This window comes from Silene latifolia, chromosome 6 (assembly GCF_048544455.1).
Source record: "Silene latifolia isolate original U9 population chromosome 6, ASM4854445v1, whole genome shotgun sequence".
NCBI lineage: Eukaryota > Viridiplantae > Streptophyta > Magnoliopsida > Caryophyllales > Caryophyllaceae > Silene > Silene latifolia.
Window position 1 is genome coordinate 140,040,317 of NC_133531.1, and position 22,949 is coordinate 140,063,265.

The following is a 22,949-nucleotide window of genomic DNA, read 5'->3' on the forward strand; positions in this document are numbered from 1 at the left end:
CGACAAGTCAACATAAAATTTGATGTAAAACCGGGTACCAAATCGGTGTGAATGTTAGACACAAAAGAGGACTGATTTGGTGAAGTGTTTTGAGTGATATTTTTGTGTTTTTGGAATTTAGTTTGCAGCGGAAAATGTTTAAGTAAAATGGATATGGATTAGCTAAGAAACCTCGCAAGATAACTCAACTAAAACTGGAATCTCCAACCAAGACCACACAGGAACAAGGAGGGAAACAAAAGATATTTCAACCAAGAACACACAGTAAACAAGGTTGAAATATGGCGCCGACCTCGCAAGGAAGACAAGAACACTCGCAAGCGTTCAAAGTTTGAGAGAAAATCTCTACACTTGGGTTTATATTTCTGAAATTGGATGATTACAAATGAGGATTTTCGCCCCTTATATAGCAAATATGTGCTTGGGCTCCAAGGCAACATTAAATGCTAAAAACTATTTCCTAGGCATGCTTGCGCATCAAGGCATTATTTAAAATTATATAGAAAAAATATGCTAGATTTTTGTAAAAACTAGGTGAGGAAAACTAGGTGAGGAAGACTAAAATCATCCTCTAACTTGGGCGGCACTCTCCTTGGGCGGCACTCCTTGGATCAGCTAGAGCTCGATGTCCAACTTATCATTGTGACATAACTCGCATTTCTTTTAGCACCAAAATAAGGACTCGGATCAGCGTTAAGTAAGAGTGCGCTAGAGCTCGACATTGCTCCCGCATCATTCTCTCCTTCTTCAAAAGAATTTGTCCTCAAATTTTCATCATCCAAGTATGGAGATAGATCACCAATATTGAAAGTAGCACTTACACCACCATATTCATCAGGGAGTTCAATTTTGTAAGCACTTTCACCGTAGCGTTCAAGCACTCGAAATGGACCATCGGCCCTTGGCATTAACTTGTTCTTTCGCTTAGAGGGAAACCTCTCCTTGCGAAGATGTAACCAAACAAGATCTCCCACCTTGAATGTAGGTCGTTTTTCGATGCTTATTAGCTTTCTCCTTGTATCTTGCATTAGCCTTCTCAATTTGAGCTTTGATTTGCTCACAAGTACGCAAGAATGCAGCTTGTCTTTCCTTAGCTTCAAAACTTACCGTCTCCTTCTTTGGAATAGGAATAAGATCAATAGGGAGATAAGGATTTATCCCATAAACGATCTCGAATGGTGCACGGCCAGTAGTCATAGACGGTGTACGATTATAGGCAAACTCAGCATGTGCCAACTTCACATCCCAATCCTTTGTGCTCTTACTCACTAAACCTCGTAACAAACTTCCAAGAGTTCGATTTGTCACCTCCGTTTGACCATCGGTTTGGGGATGGTGAGAAGTACTAAACAACAGCTTAGTACCAACCAAACGCCACAACGTCTTCCAAAAGTAGCTTAAAAACTTAGTGTCTCGATCGGAAACAATAGTTTTAGGAATGCCATGTAGACGAACAACTTCCTTGTAATACAACTCAGCAACTTTAGAAGCATCATCAGTTTTGTGACATGGTATGAAATGAGCCATTTTTGAGAATCGATCAACCACCACCATGATTGAATCTTTACCTCTTTGAGTTCGCGGCAACCCAACAATAAAATCCATGCTTACCTCGTCCCATGGTTGTGTAGGAACTGGTAAGGGAGTGTAAAGCCCCTTAGTGAATGAACTTTTCGATACTTGGCATGTAGCACACCTTGCTATCACATCTTGCACATCCTTGAGCATCTTAGGCCAATAGAAGTGCTCTCCAAGGATATCATAAGTTTTATTGACGCCAAAGTGTCCAGCCAACGCTCCTCCATGCGCTTCTCTAACCAATAGCTCTCGAATTGAGCTCTTAGGAATACAAAGCTTGTTTCCTTTGAACAAATATCCTTCTTGCACCGAGAACAAATTAGTAGGACTAATAAGTTCATTTGAGAAATCAGGATCATCTTTGTATAATTCTTTCAATTGCTCAAATCCAAGTAACCTCGCATCAAGTGCAACAAGCAAACAATGCCTCCTTGAAAGCGCATCAGCCACAACATTAGAGTTTCCCATTTTATACTTTGAAGAAAAGGTAAAGGATTGTAGGAACTCTACCCATCTGGCATGTCTTGCATTCAACTTTTGTTGCCCATGAATGTGCTTTAGAGCCTCGTGATCAGAATGCAGAACAAATGGTTTTGGGCGAAGATAATGAACCCAATGATCCAGTGCTCGCACAATCGCATAGAACTCTTTGTCATAGGTGGAATACTTTAGCCTTGCTCCACCCAATTTCTCACTAAAGAATGCAATAGGTCGTTTCTCTTGGATTAGAACAGCTCCAACTCCAACTCCGCTAGTGTAACACCCCGGTTTATAAAAGAAGTCCTCGTCAAGACATTCTCTAATAAAACGGACTGTTACCATCTCGGTTTCCCGAGGTAGTGAATAACAAATTAAACTCCAAGGCAATTTATGTAATATTTTAACTTAATTATTACAAATACTCTTTCCAACTCGAATTACAAGAACTGACATAAATAAAAGTGAAAGTCTTCTAGATGATGATCTAGCCACTAAGTCGTCTGATCCAATGTCTCACGCCCATCAAGCTCCCATCCTATCTCTTAAACCCTGTCAAGTCCGCTCCCCATAAACGGATCATCACGGTGTTCACGAATACACAGGTCAACCACGAGGTTGAGTAGGGAAAACAAAATAAGTACGACAACAAAATACATAACTCCATTTCCAATTCGTCACATCCTCCACCTCTCCATATCACGGACTGAATAATCTCCACACCGTATCACATACCCCGAATAATCTCCACACCGTATCACATACCCCTGAATAATCTCCACACCGTATCACATACCCTGAATAATCTCCACACCGTATCACATACCCTGAATAATCTCCACACCGTATCACATACCCTGAATAATCTCCACACCGTATCACATACCCTGAATAATCTCCACACTGTATCACATACCCTGAATAATCAATGATCTCATACTCAATACGATCATCCTCCAACTCCAATGCATATGAATGCTCAAGATAAATGGATGCAACACAATATATATAAATCAATGGACTGATGGATCATAAAATCATGCCAGTTACCCGATGTTGTGATATCATGCTCAATACAATCAAATCAGTCAATCACCTTCCCGAGTATAAATGATAACGTAAGTCAACCACGAATCCAACCAACACAATTCAACAACAACGATATTAGGACAAGTGTATTTCCCCTACCTCAAGTGCCAGCAAATCCGATTAAGCAGTCCAGAAATAAAGCAATGAATTGATTATCGATCCTTCACGAATCCGCCACCTAAAACAATTATAATATTTATAATTACTAACTACTAAATATAGCAATCTCCCAAAACAGAAGCTTCCCGAAATACAATCCCGACACCAAACTTATGCCCAATTGATAGCTAAAATAACCCGATTAGTATTTGACCCAACTTCCCAAAATAGACAGTTATTAAAGTATAATTTCTTAAAATGGAATCCTTCCCGATATAGTAACTTTTTCATTTTAACAAACCGACTCGAGAATAATTAATTATGATTAATTATTATTTTATTTTAAACAACTCGGAACTAAAACCAAATGGTGATTAAAGGAGTAACGAATTATGTGATTCAATAAAAACCCGAATCAATCATTTGGATAACTCGACACCCGACTCAACTATGTCTTTAATTATTTAGTATTCGGGAATACAATCGGGTAACGAATATGGTAATTAAATATTAAATGAATTAAACGTTTTAGGAAAACTCGAATCAAACATAAAACAATTCAACAACCCGACTTAAACCCATTTCTAATTATTTAAATAACTCGGGAATCACATTAATTAATTATTTAAATGGCTCGGGAATTAAATTAAATAACCGATATGATAATTAAAAGATTAAACGGATTATTCGACTAAGAGAAACCTGAATTACTTATTGAACAACTCACAACCGTCTTAACCCGCCTTTAATTATTTTAAATGACTCGGAAACAATTAATTAATTTTCCGTGTAACAATTACGTAATCCGTCCTATTAATTTATTGACACAAACCAACTCTACGTACTCCATTGCCATAACAATCCCGCATAACTAATTGAAAGGTAACACAGGGATCACGACATGCCCACGATACCGAGTCCCAAACCCCTCACAATGACCAGCCGATTGCGACATTCCCAGCCACCGACACTACCACCCAAACCTACCACGCTCTAGCTCGCACCACGGCCAACCCCGACAACCCTTAACCACCACCGAAACCTCCTATACAGGCCATGAAATCACGCCCCAAACAACCCCGAAACCCGACACGATAACAAAGTAACTTAACCACTCACCATCCTACCGCCACCATGACCACCCGTGGCCACCACCGTGGTCTCCCTTGACCCACGGTGGTTCCACTACCTGCTACACCCACGCCCGACCCATTAAACGATTCAAAACCCACCTAAAAAATTTCAACTCAATCCGCGTGAACCACCACAAACGACTCACCGCACCAACCACCACCTCAAGCCACCCCGACTCCACCATTAAGACCGCCCATAGCCGAGCTATCCAGACACCCAAGTCCCGTGTTTAATCGTCCAACCAATAAGTCACAAACCCGTCTCGAATCGTATAAAAACTTGCTTGACCAACCCCGTCGACGCCGCCCATTATCGTTACAATCACCACCCAAAACCACCGTGACCACCACCACTACACTCACCACTAACCACCCTACCCTTATACCTTGCCAACAACTACCATAAACAAACCTATAAGACACAAAACAATCAACCAAATACCCGACCTTAATGCGAAAACAGAGGAGTTAAATGAATGCTTACCTTTACCGCCACCAAGACAACCACCAGGGTCACCCTAGGTCGTCGACAACCTCCCTTACCCGACCTTGCTGCACCGTCAACCACCTATGCTCTCTCTCTCTCTCGTTTGCACGAGTTGGGTGAGTAAACAAGGTAGGAAAATGGTAGTGTAGTCGGTCTTAAAGAGGAAGAAGAAGAACAATGAAGTATGGTTTGCATTGTTGTTGGTGTAGGCGTGGAGTATGGGTAGCATAGGTTCTCTAAAAATAATCAAGCATGCTTTATGCTTGTCTCATAATACGGTTCCCATAATTATTTTGGGACCGATATTTAATTATTTAGTTTACCTTTCGAATCCTTATAAACCCGTCTTAATTAACATAGCTCGATAACTTAACATAATTCTCGACTAACAATTAACCCGACATAACTAGCAATATAAATGTATAATAATTAATATAAAATAATATCCGTTTAATTATTTTTATTATATAAAAAATACGGGTATTACGGTCTTCCCCCTTAAAATGAACTTCGTCCCGAAGTTCGCTCCCATACCCAAACCTCAAAATGGTATTGTATATCGTACTTACAAACGTCACGCATTTCTAACACTGTTAACACACACTTTTGACACATCAATTAAACATTACAAAAACGAAGTGTTACATTCTGCCCTCCTAAAAATAAACTTCGTCCCGAAGTTTTAGCTCTTCTTTACTTAACCCAATTAACTACGACTAATAACTACCGGAGAACACAACTGTATAACAATTAAATACTCATCTGAGGACACCATCATCTTTTCATCTCAATTCTGATCTCAAACTCAACATAAACTCATTAACCATGGTCGCCTTTGGACCGCTAACATATCTCCGTAGTCATCACTCGGCTCATAGGCCACTCATAACTCATTACCAGCAGTTTCAACACACTCTCCTTTTACACATCTACCAATTAAAAGAAGTAGGAACAACACATATGGAACTCATTTGTATAGGTACCCCACAACTAAACATCAACTTGGTCAACTATAACCTACAAACAAGTGCAAATCAAGCATCAAGATTTTACAATCCTCCCCATCTAGAAACATGGTTACGTCCTCGTAACCTTTATTATTATAACAATGGTCTCAACTACTGCTAACAACTAAAAAAAAAGATAAAAGGTTCCCAACTCACGTTCCAGATAAATAGTTCTTACCAAAGACAATCGATATACAACTCTTTCAAGGATGCTACCGTTACCAGTAAAAATCATTAGTAATTATTCATCTCACCAATCATTGTAATTTCATACTTTAGAATATAAGGGATCAATCATCATAAGGAAAGAATTAGGGTCAACACTTTGGTAAATCGATCTTATTAAAATTTATACCCTAATAGGTCCAATCTAACTTTCCTTTACACAATTGTAGAAATTCTGGTCAAGACACCGAATCACCGATAACAAATGAAGACAACCAGTTTCGCAGTACTTATCGTCCCAGAAATATTTTCAATTCTTATAACAAAGGGTTTAGGAATTATTCACGAATGACGAATGCGTCTTGATTGACAAATTCTACAAACATATTGGTCGAGTCAAACAAGCGAGTAAACCTCGATATTGGGAAGTTAACATACAAGACTCTCATTCATAAAATTTCGTTATTGGTATTGAATTTATTTAACTGCACCCCACACAATGACATAACAGATTAAATGTATTTAACTATACCAACTTTACAATATTCGTTATATGTTATGCTAATATCAACCTACCATGTTAACACCTAACTCCTTTAAATCACCACATTCATTTCCTGTTCAGACCTTCGTACTAACCACAACCCACCAATTCACTTCATGAACGAATAACATGACTAATTTCTCTCGCTACTTATGACTCCGTTCTAGTTTCATTCCTCCAGACTAGCAATTATCATGGACACTCACAAACAGACACTGGCTGGAAATCTCATTCCGAATTTATACTCCCACGGCAAAATCTAACTTCATTTTTCTAACTTTTACATTCATACAGGATGGTGACTAATTTTCTTAACATATTCTTATAACAGGGCCATCATAGAACTCATTTATAGCTTACTACGAAACTCAAAATCAGATAAACTTAATTTGATACAATTCCTTTAAACAACCAGTTGAGGTGTCGACTCCTATATTGTAAATTACAGGTTCATCTTATTCATTTTAATCCTATCTTTATTAATGAACGACCATTACCTCAATCATCGTGGATTTTTGTTGCACTTCTTTACTCGATTATGTTCACGGCTCAATTAAACGTAATTATAACAATTATCATTTAAACCAACGCATATCATATGAATCATTAAAGGGTTATCCCATTATAATATTGCCCACATAGTTTTCATAAACAATCCTTTTTTAAAATATACTTGATAGTGATGACTCGAGAATCTAGATATACCAATCGTCGTATTATATCAAACAATTTCCTTTATATTATACTCCTACAATTGCAAGAATCTCTTTAGCATTTTATGACGATCTAATGACGATCATTTCCAATAAGAAATAACACACTGTTTATTATCGTGTCACAGGTTTAGGTTCAATTGAAATCATTTATTGCGATGAAGATAATAATTATAACTATGGGCACTCAACTCATATGAAAGACCTTAGAACTCAAATGACATCCTACATGTGTGAACATTTAGACACAATCACTACTATTATCCATGTGTAAACTTTTAAACATAACTATTATAATTTTCATGCGAGTGTATTAGAATAATCAAATTACTTTCAATACCATCAACTTTACTAAGATGTGACAATATAGTTTTATTATTCATATATGTCCGACCACTATGCAAATATGATATATAAAATATTACTAACATGCCAAACATATATAAAACATGTAACAACTGGACTCGTTTAAAATATTTACCCCGATTACAAATCAAATTAATTTATTCAATTTTACTCATACCATCACGCCAACAATGTTATCAACTAAACTTCAATTTTTATCACTGGTTGAGATACGTAACTCACGAACATGCCTGCTACTATCATCATATAAGGACATTATAAATTCATATTATTAAAGCTCGTGAATTAATCAACCATCGTATGTAGACTCAACCTAGAACACACATTTTCCAGGTCATGATTCACGTTGTAACTTTCAAAGATCACGAATAAATAATCGTTCGATTAAAACTTGATTCATATTACTTTTACAAAACTCGGAGAGTTAGAATCACAGGGAAGAGAATTAGGTTCAAAGCACAAGAAGACCATTTTTAAAGAATTTTACAATTCAGTTGGTCCAACCAAACATGTGACAGCTATTGGTCCAAAACTTGGGTCAGTTTGTAAAACTTATTATTTATTATTGAGACATCAAGATTTTTTTTCGTGGCTTATCAATTTGAACACATGTGCGAATTTTATGATCGGTGGAGTTGGAATTATGTGAGAATTATTAATGCAATTTAAATGTGGATTTTTACAACATCATTGGTCAGGCGTCACTGCACAGAACTTCCTAACCACATCTTACTAAATTATTTATTTCTCCTAATCCGTATATCATATGAGTATGAACCCAACGTCAAATGAACACTAACTCACGAGACCACCTCTCATAAAATTTTCATCGTTAGGCAATAAACAGAAAAGAAATGGTAGTAAGGTCAATTAAAGAGTAACACCAACCAAAACAAGTTTCATCACTAAGTCAATTCATTTTATATGTTCCAACTCTTACAACCATACTGTCGATACTAACCCATCCTAACTTAAATCTCACATTGTGCTTACGTAAACATATACCCCATAGAACCCCTTCGCATCTCGATCTACTCATTACATCTACATTACGATTGCTATGACTAAAAACAGGCAATTCGGGCGTTTCTTATTACTATCACATTATTATATTAACATGGCTTGGGATCACATAACCGCATATCACTAGACATAATGGTACTATCAGCACATCATTCAACATCCACCTAGGTAATTATCATCGACTTGCAATTATTTTCATGCTCACGACTAGCACAACACTCCATTGATTATTAACCTGAACCCAAAAATTTATTTCTCATTTCCCAACATTATATGATCACGCCAGCGTTCATACAAAATACTTACCGCAGCGTTGTCCTGCGGAATGGTTAGAATATATGGGTTTCAAAATTTATATCAACTCGATTATGCAATAATCAACGCATCAATCAATTAACACTTAGGCAACGGTATAGGCATTTCAGGTTCAACCTTAGGCAACTTTTCTACCCTTTCTCTCATACACCCTCGGGGCTTTCCGAAAGTCAAATCGAGAGGGCCACTGTGGTTCGGTGTGAGGGGGCCCCTAACTCAAACCTTACCTCAGTGTGCTCCTAACAGTTCTATCCCGGTGTTCATTTTATTTAGACTCTTCCTATGTTCATTGGGCTCATTGGTTTAGGCCTGAGGATCGTTCGCTCTGATACCACTTTGTAACACCCCGGTTTATAAAAGAAGTCCTCGTCAAGACATTCTCTAATAAACGGATCGTTACCATCTCGGTTTTTCCGAGGTAGTGAATAACAAATTAAACTCCAAGACAATTTATGTAATATTTTAACTTAATTATTACAAATACTCTTTCCAACTCGAATTACAAGAATCGACATAAATAAAAGTGAAAGTCTTCTAGATGATGATCTAGCCACTAAGTCGTCTGATCCAATGTCGCACGCCCATCAAGCTCCCATCCTATCTCTTAAACTGTCAAGTCCGCTCCCCATAAAACGGATCATCACGGTGTTCACGAATACACAGGGTCAACCACGAGGTTGAGTAGGGAAAACAAAATAAGTACGACAACAAAATACATAACTCCATTTCCAATTCGTCACATCCTCCACCTCTCCATATCAGGACCACTCGAATAATCTCCACACCGTATCACATACCCCGAATAATCTCCACACCGTATCACATACCCTGAATAATCTCCACACCGTATCACATACCCTGAATAATCTCCACACCGTATCACATACCCTGAATAATCTCCACACCGTATCACATACCCTGAATAATCTCCACACCGTATCACATACCCTGAATAATCTCCACACCGTATCACATACCCTGAATAATCAATGATCTCATACTCAATACGATCATCCTCCAACTCCAATGCATATGAATGCTCAAGATAAATGGATGCAACACAATATATATAAATCAATGGACTGATGGATCATAAAATCATGCCAGTTACCCGATGTTGTGATATCATGCTCAATACAATCAAATCAGTCAATCACCTTCCCGAGTATAAATGATAACGTAAGTCAACCACGAATCCAACCAACACAATTCAACAACAACGATATTAGGACAAGTGTATTTCCCCTACCTCAAGTGCCAGCAAATCCGATTAAGCGGTCAGATTAAATAAAGCAATGAATTGATTATCGATCCTTCACGAATCCGCCACCTAAAACAATTATAATATTTATAATTACTAACTACTAAATATAGCAATCTCCCAAAACAGAAGCTTCCCGAAATACAATCCCGACACCAAACTTATGCCCAATTGATAGCTAAAATAACCCGATTAGTATTTGACCCAACTTCCCAAAATAGACAGTTATTAAAGTATAATTTCTTAAAATGGAATCCTTCCCGATATAGTAACTTTTTCATTTTAACAAACCCGACTCAGAATAATTAATTATGATTAATTATTATTTTATTTTAAACAACTCGGAACTAAAACCAAATGGTGATTAAAGGAGTAACGAATTATGTGATTCAATAAAAACCCGAATCAATCATTTGGATAACTCGACACCCGACTCAACTATGTCTTTAATTATTTAGTATTCGGGAATACAATCGGGTAACGAATATGGTAATTAAATATTAAATGAATTAAACGTTTTAGGAAAACTCGAATCAAACATAAAACAATTCAACAACCCGACTTAAACCCATTTCTAATTATTTAAATAACTCGGGAATCACATTAATTAATTATTTAAATGGCTCGGGAATTAAATTAAATAACCGATATGATAATTAAAAGATTAAACGGATTATTCGACTAAGAGAAACCCGAATTACTTATTGAACAACTCACAACCGTCTTAACCCGCCTTTAATTATTTTAAATGACTCGGAAACAATTAATTAATTTTCCGTGTAACAATTACGTAATCCGTCCTATTAATTTATTGACACAAACCAACTCTACGTACTCCATTGCCATAACAATCCCGCATAACTAATTGAAAGGTAACACAGGGATCACGACATGCCCACGATACCGAGTCCCAAACCCTCACAATGACCCCGATTGCGACATTCCCGAGCCACCGACACTACCACCCAAACCTACCACGCTCTAGCCTGCACCACGGCCAACCCCGACAACCCTTAACCACCACCTGAAACCTCCTATACAGGCCATGAAATCACGCCCAAACAACCCCGAAAACCCGACACGATAACAAAGTAACTTAACCACTCACCATCCTACCGCCACCATGACCACCCGTGGCCACCACCGTGGTCTCCCTTGACCCACGGTGGTTCCACTACCCCGCTACACCCACGCCCGACCCATTAAACGATTCAAAACCCACCTAAACAGCTCAATCCGCGTGAACCACCACAAACAGCTCACCGCACCAACCACCACCTCAAGCCACCCTGACTCCACCATTAAGACCGCCCATAGCCGAGCTATCCAGACACCCAAGTCCCGTGTTTAATCGTCCAACCAATAAGTCACAAACCCGTCTGAACCGTATAAAAACTTGCTTGACCAACCCTGTCGACGCCGCCCATTCTTATTACAATCACCACCCAAAACCACCGTGACCACCACCACTACACTCACCACTAACCACCCTACCCTTATACCTTGCCAACAACTACCATAAACAAACCTATAAGACACAAAACAATCAACCAAATACCCGACCTTAATGCGAAAACAGAGGAGTTAAATGAATGCTTACCTTTACCGCCACCAAGACAACCACCAGGGTCACCCTAGGTCGTCGACAACCTCCCTTACCCGACCTTGCTGCACCGTCAACCACCTATGCTCTCTCTCTCTCTCTCTCGTTTGCACAGTTGGGTGAGTAAACAAGGTAGGAAAATGGTAGTGTAGTCGGTCTTAAAGAGGAAGAAGAAGAACAATGAAGTATGGTTTGCATTGTTGTTGGTGTAGGCGTGGAGTATGGGTAGCATAGGTTCTCTAAAAATAATCAAGCATGCTTTATGCTTGTCTCATAATACGGTTCCCATAATTATTTTGGGACCGATATTTAATTATTTAGTTTACCTTTCGAATCCTTATAAACCCGTCTTAATTAACTTAGCTCGATAACTTAACATAATTCTCGACTAACAATTAACCCGACATAACTAGCAATATAAATGTATAATAATTAATATAAAATAATATCCGTTTAATTATTTTTATTATATAAAAAATACGGGGTATTACAGCTAGCGTCGCATTCAACTTCGAACAATTTGTCAAAGTTGGGCAAAGCTAGAATAGGTGCTGAACACAACTTATCTTTGATCTCATCAAATGCCTTTTGTGCACTTGGATTCCACACAAACTCTCCTTTCTTTGTTAGCTCTGTGATAGGTGCAACAATAGCGCTAAAATTCTGAATGAACCTTCGATAAAACGAAGCCAATCCATGAAAACTTCTAACTTCAGTAGTTGTTTTAGGAATAGGCCACGATTGAATTGCTTCCACTTTTGAAGGATCAACGCTCACCCCTTCTTCTCCAACGATATAACCAAGAAAGGTCACACTAGGCACCATGAACATACATTTCTCGAGCTTTCCATAAAGCTTCTGTTCTCTTAGCTTCTCAAATACCTTCCTCAAATCCTCCAAGTGTTGTTCCTTATTTTTGCTGTAAATAAGAATGTCGTCAAGATAAACAACAACAAACTTATTAAGAAATGGCCTTGGGACCTCATTCATCAGCCGCATGAAAGAACTAGGAGCATTGCATAACCCAAATGGCATAACAAGCCACTCATACAACCCTTGCTTTGTTTTGAAGGCTGTTTTCCATTCGTCACCTTCTCGAATCCTCATTTGATGATAACCACTTCGAAGATCAATTTTCGAGAACACACGAGCTCCATTCAACTCATCAAGCATATCATCTAGCCTCGGCATAGGAAAGCGATATTTGATTGTAATATTGTTCACCGCTCGGCTATCAATACACATACGCCATGTCCCATCCTTCTTGGGTACCAAAAGAGCAGGTACGGCACAAGGACTAAGACTCTCTTGCACATAGCCTCGATCAATCAATTCTTGCACTTGTCTTTGCAACTCTTTAGCCTCTTCTGGATTGCATCGATAGGCTGGTTTGTTTGGAAGTGTAGCTCCTGGAATAAGATCAATTTGGTGCTCTATGCCACGCTTAGGAGGTAATCCAAGTGGCAACTCTTCCGGGAACACATCACCAAACTCATTCAACAACATTTGGACAGTCTCGTCATGAACTCCAATTCCCTCTTCCACATCTCGAACCATAAGAACATAAGCTTGTTCCCCTTGTTCTAATGCTTCAACAAATTCTTTAGCATTCATAAACAAATTCTCATTTTTCTTCTTTACTTTGTTAGGTGACAAGGGTTTCAAGTGGAATCTGTTTTTACCCTTACTAACAATGTAAATGTTATCCCTTCCTTGATGAACAACTTCTCTATCAAACTGCCATGGTCGTCCCAATAGAATATGACACGCACTCATGGGTAACACGTCACACCATACTTCATCTTCATAGGGACCCATAACAAATGAAAGCAAAGCTTGTTTCTTGACTTTAATCCCACTGTTTTCATTCAACCAATGCAGCATGTATGGTTTATGGTGATTACGAGTCTCAAGCTTAAAGGAATCCACCAATTCAGTAGCAACCGCATTTGTGCAAGACCCACTATCAATAATCAAATTGCAAGTCTTACCACGCACTTTACAACGAGCATGGAAAATCTGCTCACGTTGCTCCATTTCAATCGGTGTGGATTGAATATGCAAGTTTCTCACCACGAACATCTCCTTATCAGTGTCATATGATGGTTCGACAATATGAGTGTGAACCTCATCATCTTCTTCATCTCCATCGTTCTGGACAGAATTGACCTCCGTCTCATTTGTCACCACGAAACATGGAGTAATCTCACCTAACTCTTGAAGAGTAAGCGCTCTCTTTTGGGGACATTCGTTAGCGATGTGTCCATAACCTTGGCATTTAAAGCATCTCCTAGCACCCATATTTTTAAAATCAGTAGCAACTCCTTTGCCTTTGTCTTTGGGTTCTTCCTTTTTGGCTTCCTTATTGAACGATGATGTAGCGCTTGACTTATAAAAAGGATTAACACCCTTAGAACCATCACGAGCAACCAGGGGTTTCTTTCCTTTGTCTTGCTTTTCAAACTTAAGAGCAAGCTTACACATATCATTAAAATCAAGGAAATTCCGAACTTCAACTCGTTGGGCCAATGAAGGACTCAAACCCTTAATGAACCGAGCAATTTGCATCTCCTCCCGTTCCTCAAGGTCACACACCATAATTAGTCTTTCAAACTCCTTAATGTAATCAGTCACACTTAAATTACCTTGAGAAAGAGATGTAAGCATCACGTCTTGCTCTTGTTCATAGTCTCTTGGCACGAAGCGTTTTTGCAAGTGCTTCTTCAACTTATCCCAAGTCTCAATCTTACTCTTTCTTTCACGCCTTCTTTGCTTCTTAAGGTTCTCATACCACAAGGATGCATACTTGGTCATTTTCAAGGTAGCAACCTTGAATTGCTTGTGTTCATCATAGCCTTTATATTCAAAGACTCTCTCTGCTTGTCTCACCCAATCTAGGAATTTTTCAGCATCAAGTTCCCCTTCAAACTCCGGGATATCAAGTTTTAATCCACGATCATCATCATTATTCCTCCTTGGTTCCGGAATGGAATGATGGCTCTCATCGGAATCTGAACTTTCAACATGCCTTTTCCCCTTCTTTCTAAGAGTATGATTACAAATCTGATCAATCTTGTAATTCATTTGTGCCATTTGTTTTGTTAAGTCATCCATACGTTCCTCCCATGGTTCTTGATATGAACCATCATAAGACATCCTTTTTTTTTTTTTTTTTTTTTTTTTCACGGGTGAACGATTGCAGGACGTGAAAAGAAGATTTTTTTTTTTTTTTTTTTTTTTTTGATTATGCTTTTCCCAAGACAAACTTGTTAAGAAACAAATTTGAACAAAGCTACGATAACCAATTTGATGTAAAACCGGTACCAAATCGGTGTGAATGTTAGACACAAAAGAGGATTTGCTTTGGTGAAGTGTTTTGAGTGATATTTTTGTGTTTTTGGAGTTTAGTTTGCGCGCTGAAAATGTTTAAGTAAAATGGATATGGATTAGCTAAGAAACCTCGCAAGATAACTCAACTAAAACTGGAATCTCCAACCAAGACCACACAGGAACAAGGAGGGAAACAAAGGATATTTCAACCAAGAACACACAAGAAACAAGGTTGAAATATGGCGCCGACTCTGCAAGGAAGACAAGAACACTCGCAAGCGTTCAAAGTTTGAGAGAAAATCTCTACACTTGGGTTTATATTTCTGAAATTGGATGATTACAAATGAGGATTTTCGCCCCTTATATAGCAAATATGTGCTTGGGCTCCAAGGCAACATTAAATGCTAAAAACTATTTCCTAGGCATGCTTGGGCATCAAGGCATTATTTAAAATTATATAGAAAAAATATGCTAGATTTTTGTAAAAACTAGGTGAGGAAAACTAGGTGAGGAAGACTAAAATCATCCTCTAACTTGGGCGGCACTCTCCTTGGGCGGCACTCCTTGGATCAGCTAGAGCTCGATGTCCAACTTATCATTGTGACATAACTCGCATTTCTTTTAGCACCAAAATAAGGACTCGGATCAGCATTAAGTAAGAGTGCGCTAGAGCTCGACATTGCTCCCGCATCAAAATTTTAGGTATCTTTAGGCAAAAAGTAAAAAATTAGGTAACTTGGTGCCAATGAGGGTAAATGTTAGGTACTCCCTGACCAAAAACCCTGCCGATAGGTACCTTAGCTATGGTTTCATTCCTATACAAATGTTAACATGAGAAGCTGACGTAATCACAGATTAAACACCCTTTTTTTTGAGAAAAGTAGCAAAAACAGAAGTCGTTTTCAATCATTCGGATCTACTTATGCGAATATCTCTCTCTCTAATCTCTATATCACACCAACCCGTTTTGAATGTACGTCTGCCACCATCTTTTGTTCTAAGAAAACGACAACCTAACGGCAAAACCATACATACATACATACATACAATATTCATAAACATCCTAATTTATCACTTTCTCTTCAGCTTCACTTCTACGCACTTGCTTTTCTATCCCTCTTATTCTTTTCATTCATTTCAGGTACATTTTTCTGTTGTTTTTATATATTTATTTAATTACTTTGTTGGATCCACAATTTTCTATTTCTAGAACACCAATTTGTATATGATATCATCCTTTATCAATAGATTTCTGGCTGTGTGTTTGAATTTCTTAGGGGAGGTGGCCTAAAAATATGAATTTTTGATTTCGATTTCGATTTCGCTTAAGCAATAGGATTTGATTTATAATGGGGTGTTGTCATTATTATTTTGAGCTGCTAGAGTTTGTTATTCCTATTTTGAGGGTATTCTTTAGATTTAAAGCTTATTATTGATCAAATGACTAATTACTAATTATATACTGATACCCAATTGTAGCATGAGCAGGGAATTTTTACTTGAAATATGGAAGCTTTTTTTATAGGTTGCCTCATTTTTGCAATGTAGTGAGATACTTATGTGGCTCATTGGAGGGTGCCATAATCAGGATCGTGGTCTATAATTAAGGTCTTTTTGTAAGGATATGTGGTCCGGAGTATCAATCATCCAGTTCGTGGGTGTTTTGAGTTTCCGTTTGTTGATGTATATATAGATCAGGCTCTATTTTCTGTTAGTGACATTTTTTTATCAATGGAGGATATGTAGTACGGAGTATACCATTGCATTCATGGTGTATAACCTTGAGGTCTTTGGATATGTATACAAACAAGGATATGTAATACGACTCGTGTATACCATAGTCGGGATCATGATCTATAGTGGCTTATGTTGATTGTGTTTGTTGGAAATGTAACAAAACAAGGGTCTGTAGTACGGAGTATATCATTTCGATAAATACAAGTGTATCAATCATCCATTCATGGGTGTTTTGAGTTTTTGCTCGGTGGTCTATATAGATTAGGTAGACTTGATTTTCTTTCATGAGTGACAATTTTATTACCAAAAGACGTAGCAAAATAAAGAAGAATGTTCTCTTTTGAGAGTATTTTTTATTTGTATAAGCTTTGTTGTGGTATTGAGGTGGTCTTTTGTTTCCTTTTCAGCTGGTTATGAGTTCAGGAATATAGGGTTTACTTCTATTCGGACTTTGCTGGAGTCTTTTTATGCTTGATGTATTCATTTTGAAAATAAAGGATTTAAAGCATCTCCACATTGAATAACTGGGAATAATTGAAATCTAAAAGCCTAGTGCAATCGTGTTGTAAGCAAACTGCTGAAATAATGCTGAAAGTTGGCGTTTTTTATTCGAACTCAGTGTGTGATTCACTTCTGATAAGCAGAGTGTAAATTTGCCAGATAAATTTGCGAGCTATTTAGTAATTATCACATTGCCCTAAGCACTCTAGTTTACATAGCTAATGTCAGGGATAAGTCCTTAATATTTTTCCAAGTAGAATGCGGATTTGTATGTAACTTGATTGTGATAAGTACAATATGAATTGTGAAATACAATGCATTATTGTTAAATAACTCGAGCATGCTAGTTAAAGTTATGGGAGTTACTTGGAAAAATATCTAAGTTCAATTATCAATGAAATTTCTCTAAACAATCTTGAAATGGTGTTCCCTATATCTATGTTTATGTCGGTGACAATTTTATATATTGACAGCTTAAAATGTCTTGTTTGAGGACTTGAACGACATAGGGTGACGCCACTTCTATGCTACTGTTATCTCAAATACTTAACCCTTGTCTTGTGTTTGCCAAGCAGTGAACTATTTTCACGGTCTTATGGAAGAAGTAGACAATAAAGCTCTAGTAGTTGCAACAAGTGACAGGGAAGATTTCATCTCTGCCGGGCCATTCCACCTTTCAGTCGTTGATTGGTAAGACTTATGTTCCCATTATGTGTTACTTGGATAAGTATTCATACTCTTGTGTTGTAGTTTCTTTGCGTAGCGGGGTGCATATTTGGGTTAGATATTCCATTACTAGCCATATAGTTAGGTCTTTCTATATGAGTTTTTTTACTTCCTTTGAATCATAATAGGTCGTAGGAGATACAGGTTACGCGTCTTCATCAATCATCATCAGATAAACAATAGACAAATAGCATCTATTGTAGTGTATGCTAATCTATATGTACGATGGAAGCCGAGTGTCATGCCTTTTGCCTGACTTTATCCTAAGCTCAAAGCTGATCATTTTGCTGATACTCGACAATATAAATAAAATTATCAAAACGTTTTAAGTCTTTGGAAGAGTAGATATGAGGGGAAAAGATGACTCGCACCTAATGTTTTAAGACGATTTGAGGATGCCTGTGAAATAGAGTCTAAGTTGAGACTTAGAGTTAAGACTTAAGAGTACTGATACTTTGTTGATTGTCAAAAAAAAAAAAAAAAGTTGGATGTGTTCAGACTCATTGAGGTATAGCTTAGTCATAAAATGCATTAAGGCCAAAATATACCATCATCATTATTGAGTCTGTTGGATGTCTAACCGTCAATTCTCAAAATTTATAGGGATAATGAAAATCATCGAAGGTCTGTTGCAGCATCTCTTGTTGCAGGGGTCTATATCCTCGAGCGAGACCGTCAAGAGAATCGTAATGCGCAGCATGCACTTGCTCCTTTATGGTGGGAATTCTTCAATTTCCGTCTCATTAGACACCTTGTTGACGATGTTGACCACTCAATCTTTGGCGCCGTATACGAATATGAACTGAAAACATCCCCCCAATCAAATAATTCAGATAAAGGAATCCCACATTATATAATTGCCTTCAGAGGCACCTTAACCCAGAAAGGTAGTGTAACACGGGATATCGAGCTGGATCTCCATCTCGTCCAACATGGGCTCCATAACACAACTCGAACAAGAATGGCTATCCAAGCAGTACGGGATGTGGTTGCTTCATCCCAAAACAGGAATGTCTGGTTGGCAGGCCACTCTCTCGGGGCCGCCATGGCAATCCTTGCTGGAAAAGAGATGGCCATTATGGGAACCTTCCTTGAATCCTTTTTCTTCAATCCACCGTTCTTTTCAGCCCCATTAGAATCGATCAAGGACGAGAGAGTCAAGCATGGGATTCGCATAGCTGGCAGCGTTATAACAGCTGGACTTGCCTTTGCTATGAGCGTGAAGAAGCCTCAGCAAAAGAGCCGTTCAGTGGAGACTTTCTCTTCTTTGTCATCGTGGGTCCCAAACATTTATGTCCACCCTGGCGATCATATATGCTCAGAGTATATCGGATACTTTCAGCACCGAGAAAAGATGGAGAAGCTTGGTGTGGGGGCCATTGAGAAGTTAGCGACTCAGCATTCCCTTGGGGGACTAATGATGACCGCATTTGGGAAACAGGCCGAACCTAGCCACCTCCTTCCTTCAGCCTGTTTGACCATCAACATGGCCCATGCCATAGATTTAAAGAAAGCGCACGCGCTTCAGCAGTGGTGGAAACCTGAGTCTGAGGTAAATTTTAAGACACAGGCTTTTCTGTACAGTTAGTACTCAGTATCCATGAGTTAACTCAGTTGCGCGACTAGATTTAAACGATGGCTCATATTAGCTGATTCTAAATTATTGAGAGAGATTAAGATTGTTGTAATATTATTCTTTCATGTGTTTGAAGCGATTCGTTGATATCTGCTTGTAGTAGGGACACTGCTCTGATAGCTCTTAGTCCCCTGCTAATTTTTTCTCCAGTACGCGTGGTTTTGAAGTGATTTAGAGTTTGTATTATCGTGTCTGAACATGTTGGCTTCATCTATAAATTAGGGCATCCACAATAGATGAACCTCTAAAGAGGTTTGTCACATGACACATCATCAATTTAACAAACCTCTTCAATAACAAACCCATATACAACAATAGACAAACCTTTTCAAGGTTCATATCACAGGACCCACATAAAATTACCCATTTTTTTCCTCTCATATATATGTTGTTGGAGAATAAAAATATACTAACTTTTAGGGGACCACTTGCCATGTCAATCAACAAACCCGTATACAAATGCCAGAATTATTCCATGGATGAACCTCAAACCCCATCTCTAACAATAGAGAGGTTTGTCAACAAACCTCTAAAAAGTACACAAACCTTTGTTGACAAACCTCTATTGTTGATGCCCTTACAGATTGTAGAGATGTGATCTCACTTGGCTAGCTGTGATTGTTCTTGTCATTTACCGTTGTAATTTGATTCTTCTTACTATATTACCTATTGCTGTAATTGTTTGCTACTTGTGACTTCGACTATTATTTGTTAGAGTATACATTTGAGTTAACTTCATTGCATAACTTTTCGTTCTTAAAATATTTGGTCACTTAGATCAACCAGTAAGAAGTCGATATATCTTATCTAGAGATCTTTAGTTTTAATGCATGAGAACTGAATTCCCGAGGAAGTGATAATAATAGAAACCGCACAAATTCTTACTTGTGACTATTCACAACCGATTTACATAATGTTAAAAAGGCAAGGAGGTTCTGATAATATGTGATCCTTTAAGCTCTGCTCGAGGCACGACTCCACATACAGAAGAAACCTTGGAGCTTAAGAAAAGTGAAAGAAGGAAGTGATGAAAGACAAAAGCAGAAGCAACTAAGCAAACTAAGAGAAGAAAAGAAAAGCAAACTCCAAATAATAGAACACAAAGCAAAAGTTGGTAGTGACTACTTATTAGTGGAACACTGTAAAGTAAAATAGACAAACACAAAATGTAATGTAATGAAATGATAATCCCGCGCATTTAATTTTAATTTCATCATTGTTTTTGTTACTTTCCTGCATTTCCGTTTACTGTCCCTTTTTCGTTCCTTTCTAATTTGTTTGGGGACATTTGTGCTTTGTTGCTAGGAATGATGTTGTCTCGAGGATATTTGTCACCATTTTCCATCATTTTTTTAAAATTATGTTATGTTTTGGTCATTGGTGGTTGTAATTTTGGATGCGATTTTCGTGTAAATCGTTTAAAAATAAAGGTGATGGTAGTACAAAGCAAATGAGTGAGCAACTTCTTCTACTGTATCAATTTACGGCGAAGTAAATCGTGTAATGACTGAGACATCTAAATAAGAAAAACGTAGATAATTGACCTGAATATAGAGTAATCTTTAGTGAAAGAAGAAACCTTTAGAGGTGGCTAGGCACGACGGGACGGGATATGGGTCGGCATGGCACGACCCATTGCCTTCTCTAATTTTGAGTTATTTTATTATTTAATGATATAAAATCGAATTTTTTTAATAGAACTATTAAAATAATAATTTTTATATCTATTATTTCACATATAATATAAAAATATTAATATTTTGATAATATTCTAAATTTCATGTTGACCCATCGGGTCAAACGGGTCGGGTTGGGCTTTGAGCCTAAAATAACGGCCGGGTTATGGGTCAGATCAGCTTATTCAGGTATATTTGACACCATTTTTACTCTAATACAAATGACGATTATGCTCATTCATGGACATGATTTACTCAATCATGGACATGAATAACCATTATACCCTTGTCAATTCTATACTCTTCTCAATTACTCAGACAAACGAACCATCAGCCAAACTATCCATCGCACCACCTAAACCACCGGACCACCACATCTCCTCTCCCAGACTGCCAGCCATTCCCTTGCCGACCAGACCACCGCACCATGAGCACCACAGCCGAACGACCACAACATCACCCACACCACCCTATGCAAATTAATAGCCAGGTAGATTGTCTAATACGCCGTATTTGTGTTTGTAAAGCAAAGAAAAATGCAAGAGGACTAAATCAGAAACACAAAGTTGAATTTTTTTAATGAATTGCAGCGATACACCAGCAACATGCCAACATCAATGACTGATGAATCAGTATAAACCAGACTAACCTTGTCCATGTTGGATGCAATTAAAGGCAAATAAAGAAATTAACAAAGTGTATAATAGTTTTGATAGTTGCCGAATACACAACATGATGTCAGACTCCAACGGCCATCAGTATGTTACAGCCACCAGTCACCTCAACCGCTTCCCTCTTACCTATCACTGCAGTCGACCGCCACCGGAAGTCAAGACACCGACACAAGTGCTTTTCATTGAAAATAATTTCTTTAAACCCTAATTTCATTATTTTAAATTAATTTAATCTTCCTAATTTGATACTCCGTATAGCATAGTTAATAAAGTCAATAAATTAGAATTATTACTTGATCGACTTAAGAATTTGACGGATTTGATTAATTTTCTAAGGAAGAGAATTAGATAGAGAGTGTTTATTTTGGTTTTGGGGAAGGGTAAGATATGGAAAACTAATGGCAAAAAGTGCATGAATGAGTAATATTCGTCCATGAAAGAGCAACTACGTTTTCTTATGAGTTAAATTCGTTTTACGAAATTTGAAGACCTTGTAATTTTAGCTTTTAAAACGCCCAACTCATATTCAATTTTAGCACTTATAAAATCCAGTTTAACACTTATAAATTGATTGAGAAAAATTAAATTAAATTCAAATACGAGCATTTATTTTCCTGGAAACTAGGCTATTTCATAAAAATTCAATTCAACCATAATCTATAAAATACTATTAAAAGGCATCCTAAAAATGCCAACTAGACAAAGCCACGTAGGATGTGGAAAAGCCACATAGACATTCACATTGCCACCTTGGTTAAGATTGACACACGTCTACCCAACCATTCTCCACGCAGACATCTATACTATAT

At 37.8% G+C, this 22,949-nt stretch overlaps 1 protein-coding gene and 1 pseudogene across 1 annotated transcript; one reads left to right on the forward strand and one right to left on the reverse strand.

The window, feature by feature from the left end:
- Nucleotides 1–593: 593 nt before the first annotated feature.
- LOC141588816 (uncharacterized) lies at nt 594–15,016 on the reverse strand (annotated as a pseudogene).
- Nucleotides 15,017–16,047: 1,031 nt separating this feature from the next.
- Nucleotides 16,048–20,478, forward strand: LOC141587412 (GDSL esterase/lipase At4g10955-like). The gene is made up of 4 exons (XM_074408897.1): nt 16,048–16,331; nt 18,004–18,118; nt 18,758–20,013; nt 20,374–20,478. The coding sequence occupies exons 2-3, from the start codon at nt 18,024–18,026 to the stop codon at nt 19,740–19,742; spliced, it is 1,080 nt and encodes a 359-aa protein (XP_074264998.1). The 5' UTR covers nt 16,048–16,331; nt 18,004–18,023; the 3' UTR covers nt 19,743–20,013; nt 20,374–20,478.
- Nucleotides 20,479–22,949: the final 2,471 nt, after the last annotated feature.

Excerpts from the sequence above, each read along its gene's own strand:
- LOC141587412 (XM_074408897.1), top strand. The coding sequence starts at position 18,024 with ATGGAAGAAGTAGACAATAAAGCTCTAGTAGTTGCAACAAGTGACAGG. Across the intron at positions 18,119-18,757 it reads CACCTTTCAGTCGTTGATTG|GGATAATGAAAATCATCGAA; the intron begins GTAAGACTTATG and ends CAAAATTTATAG.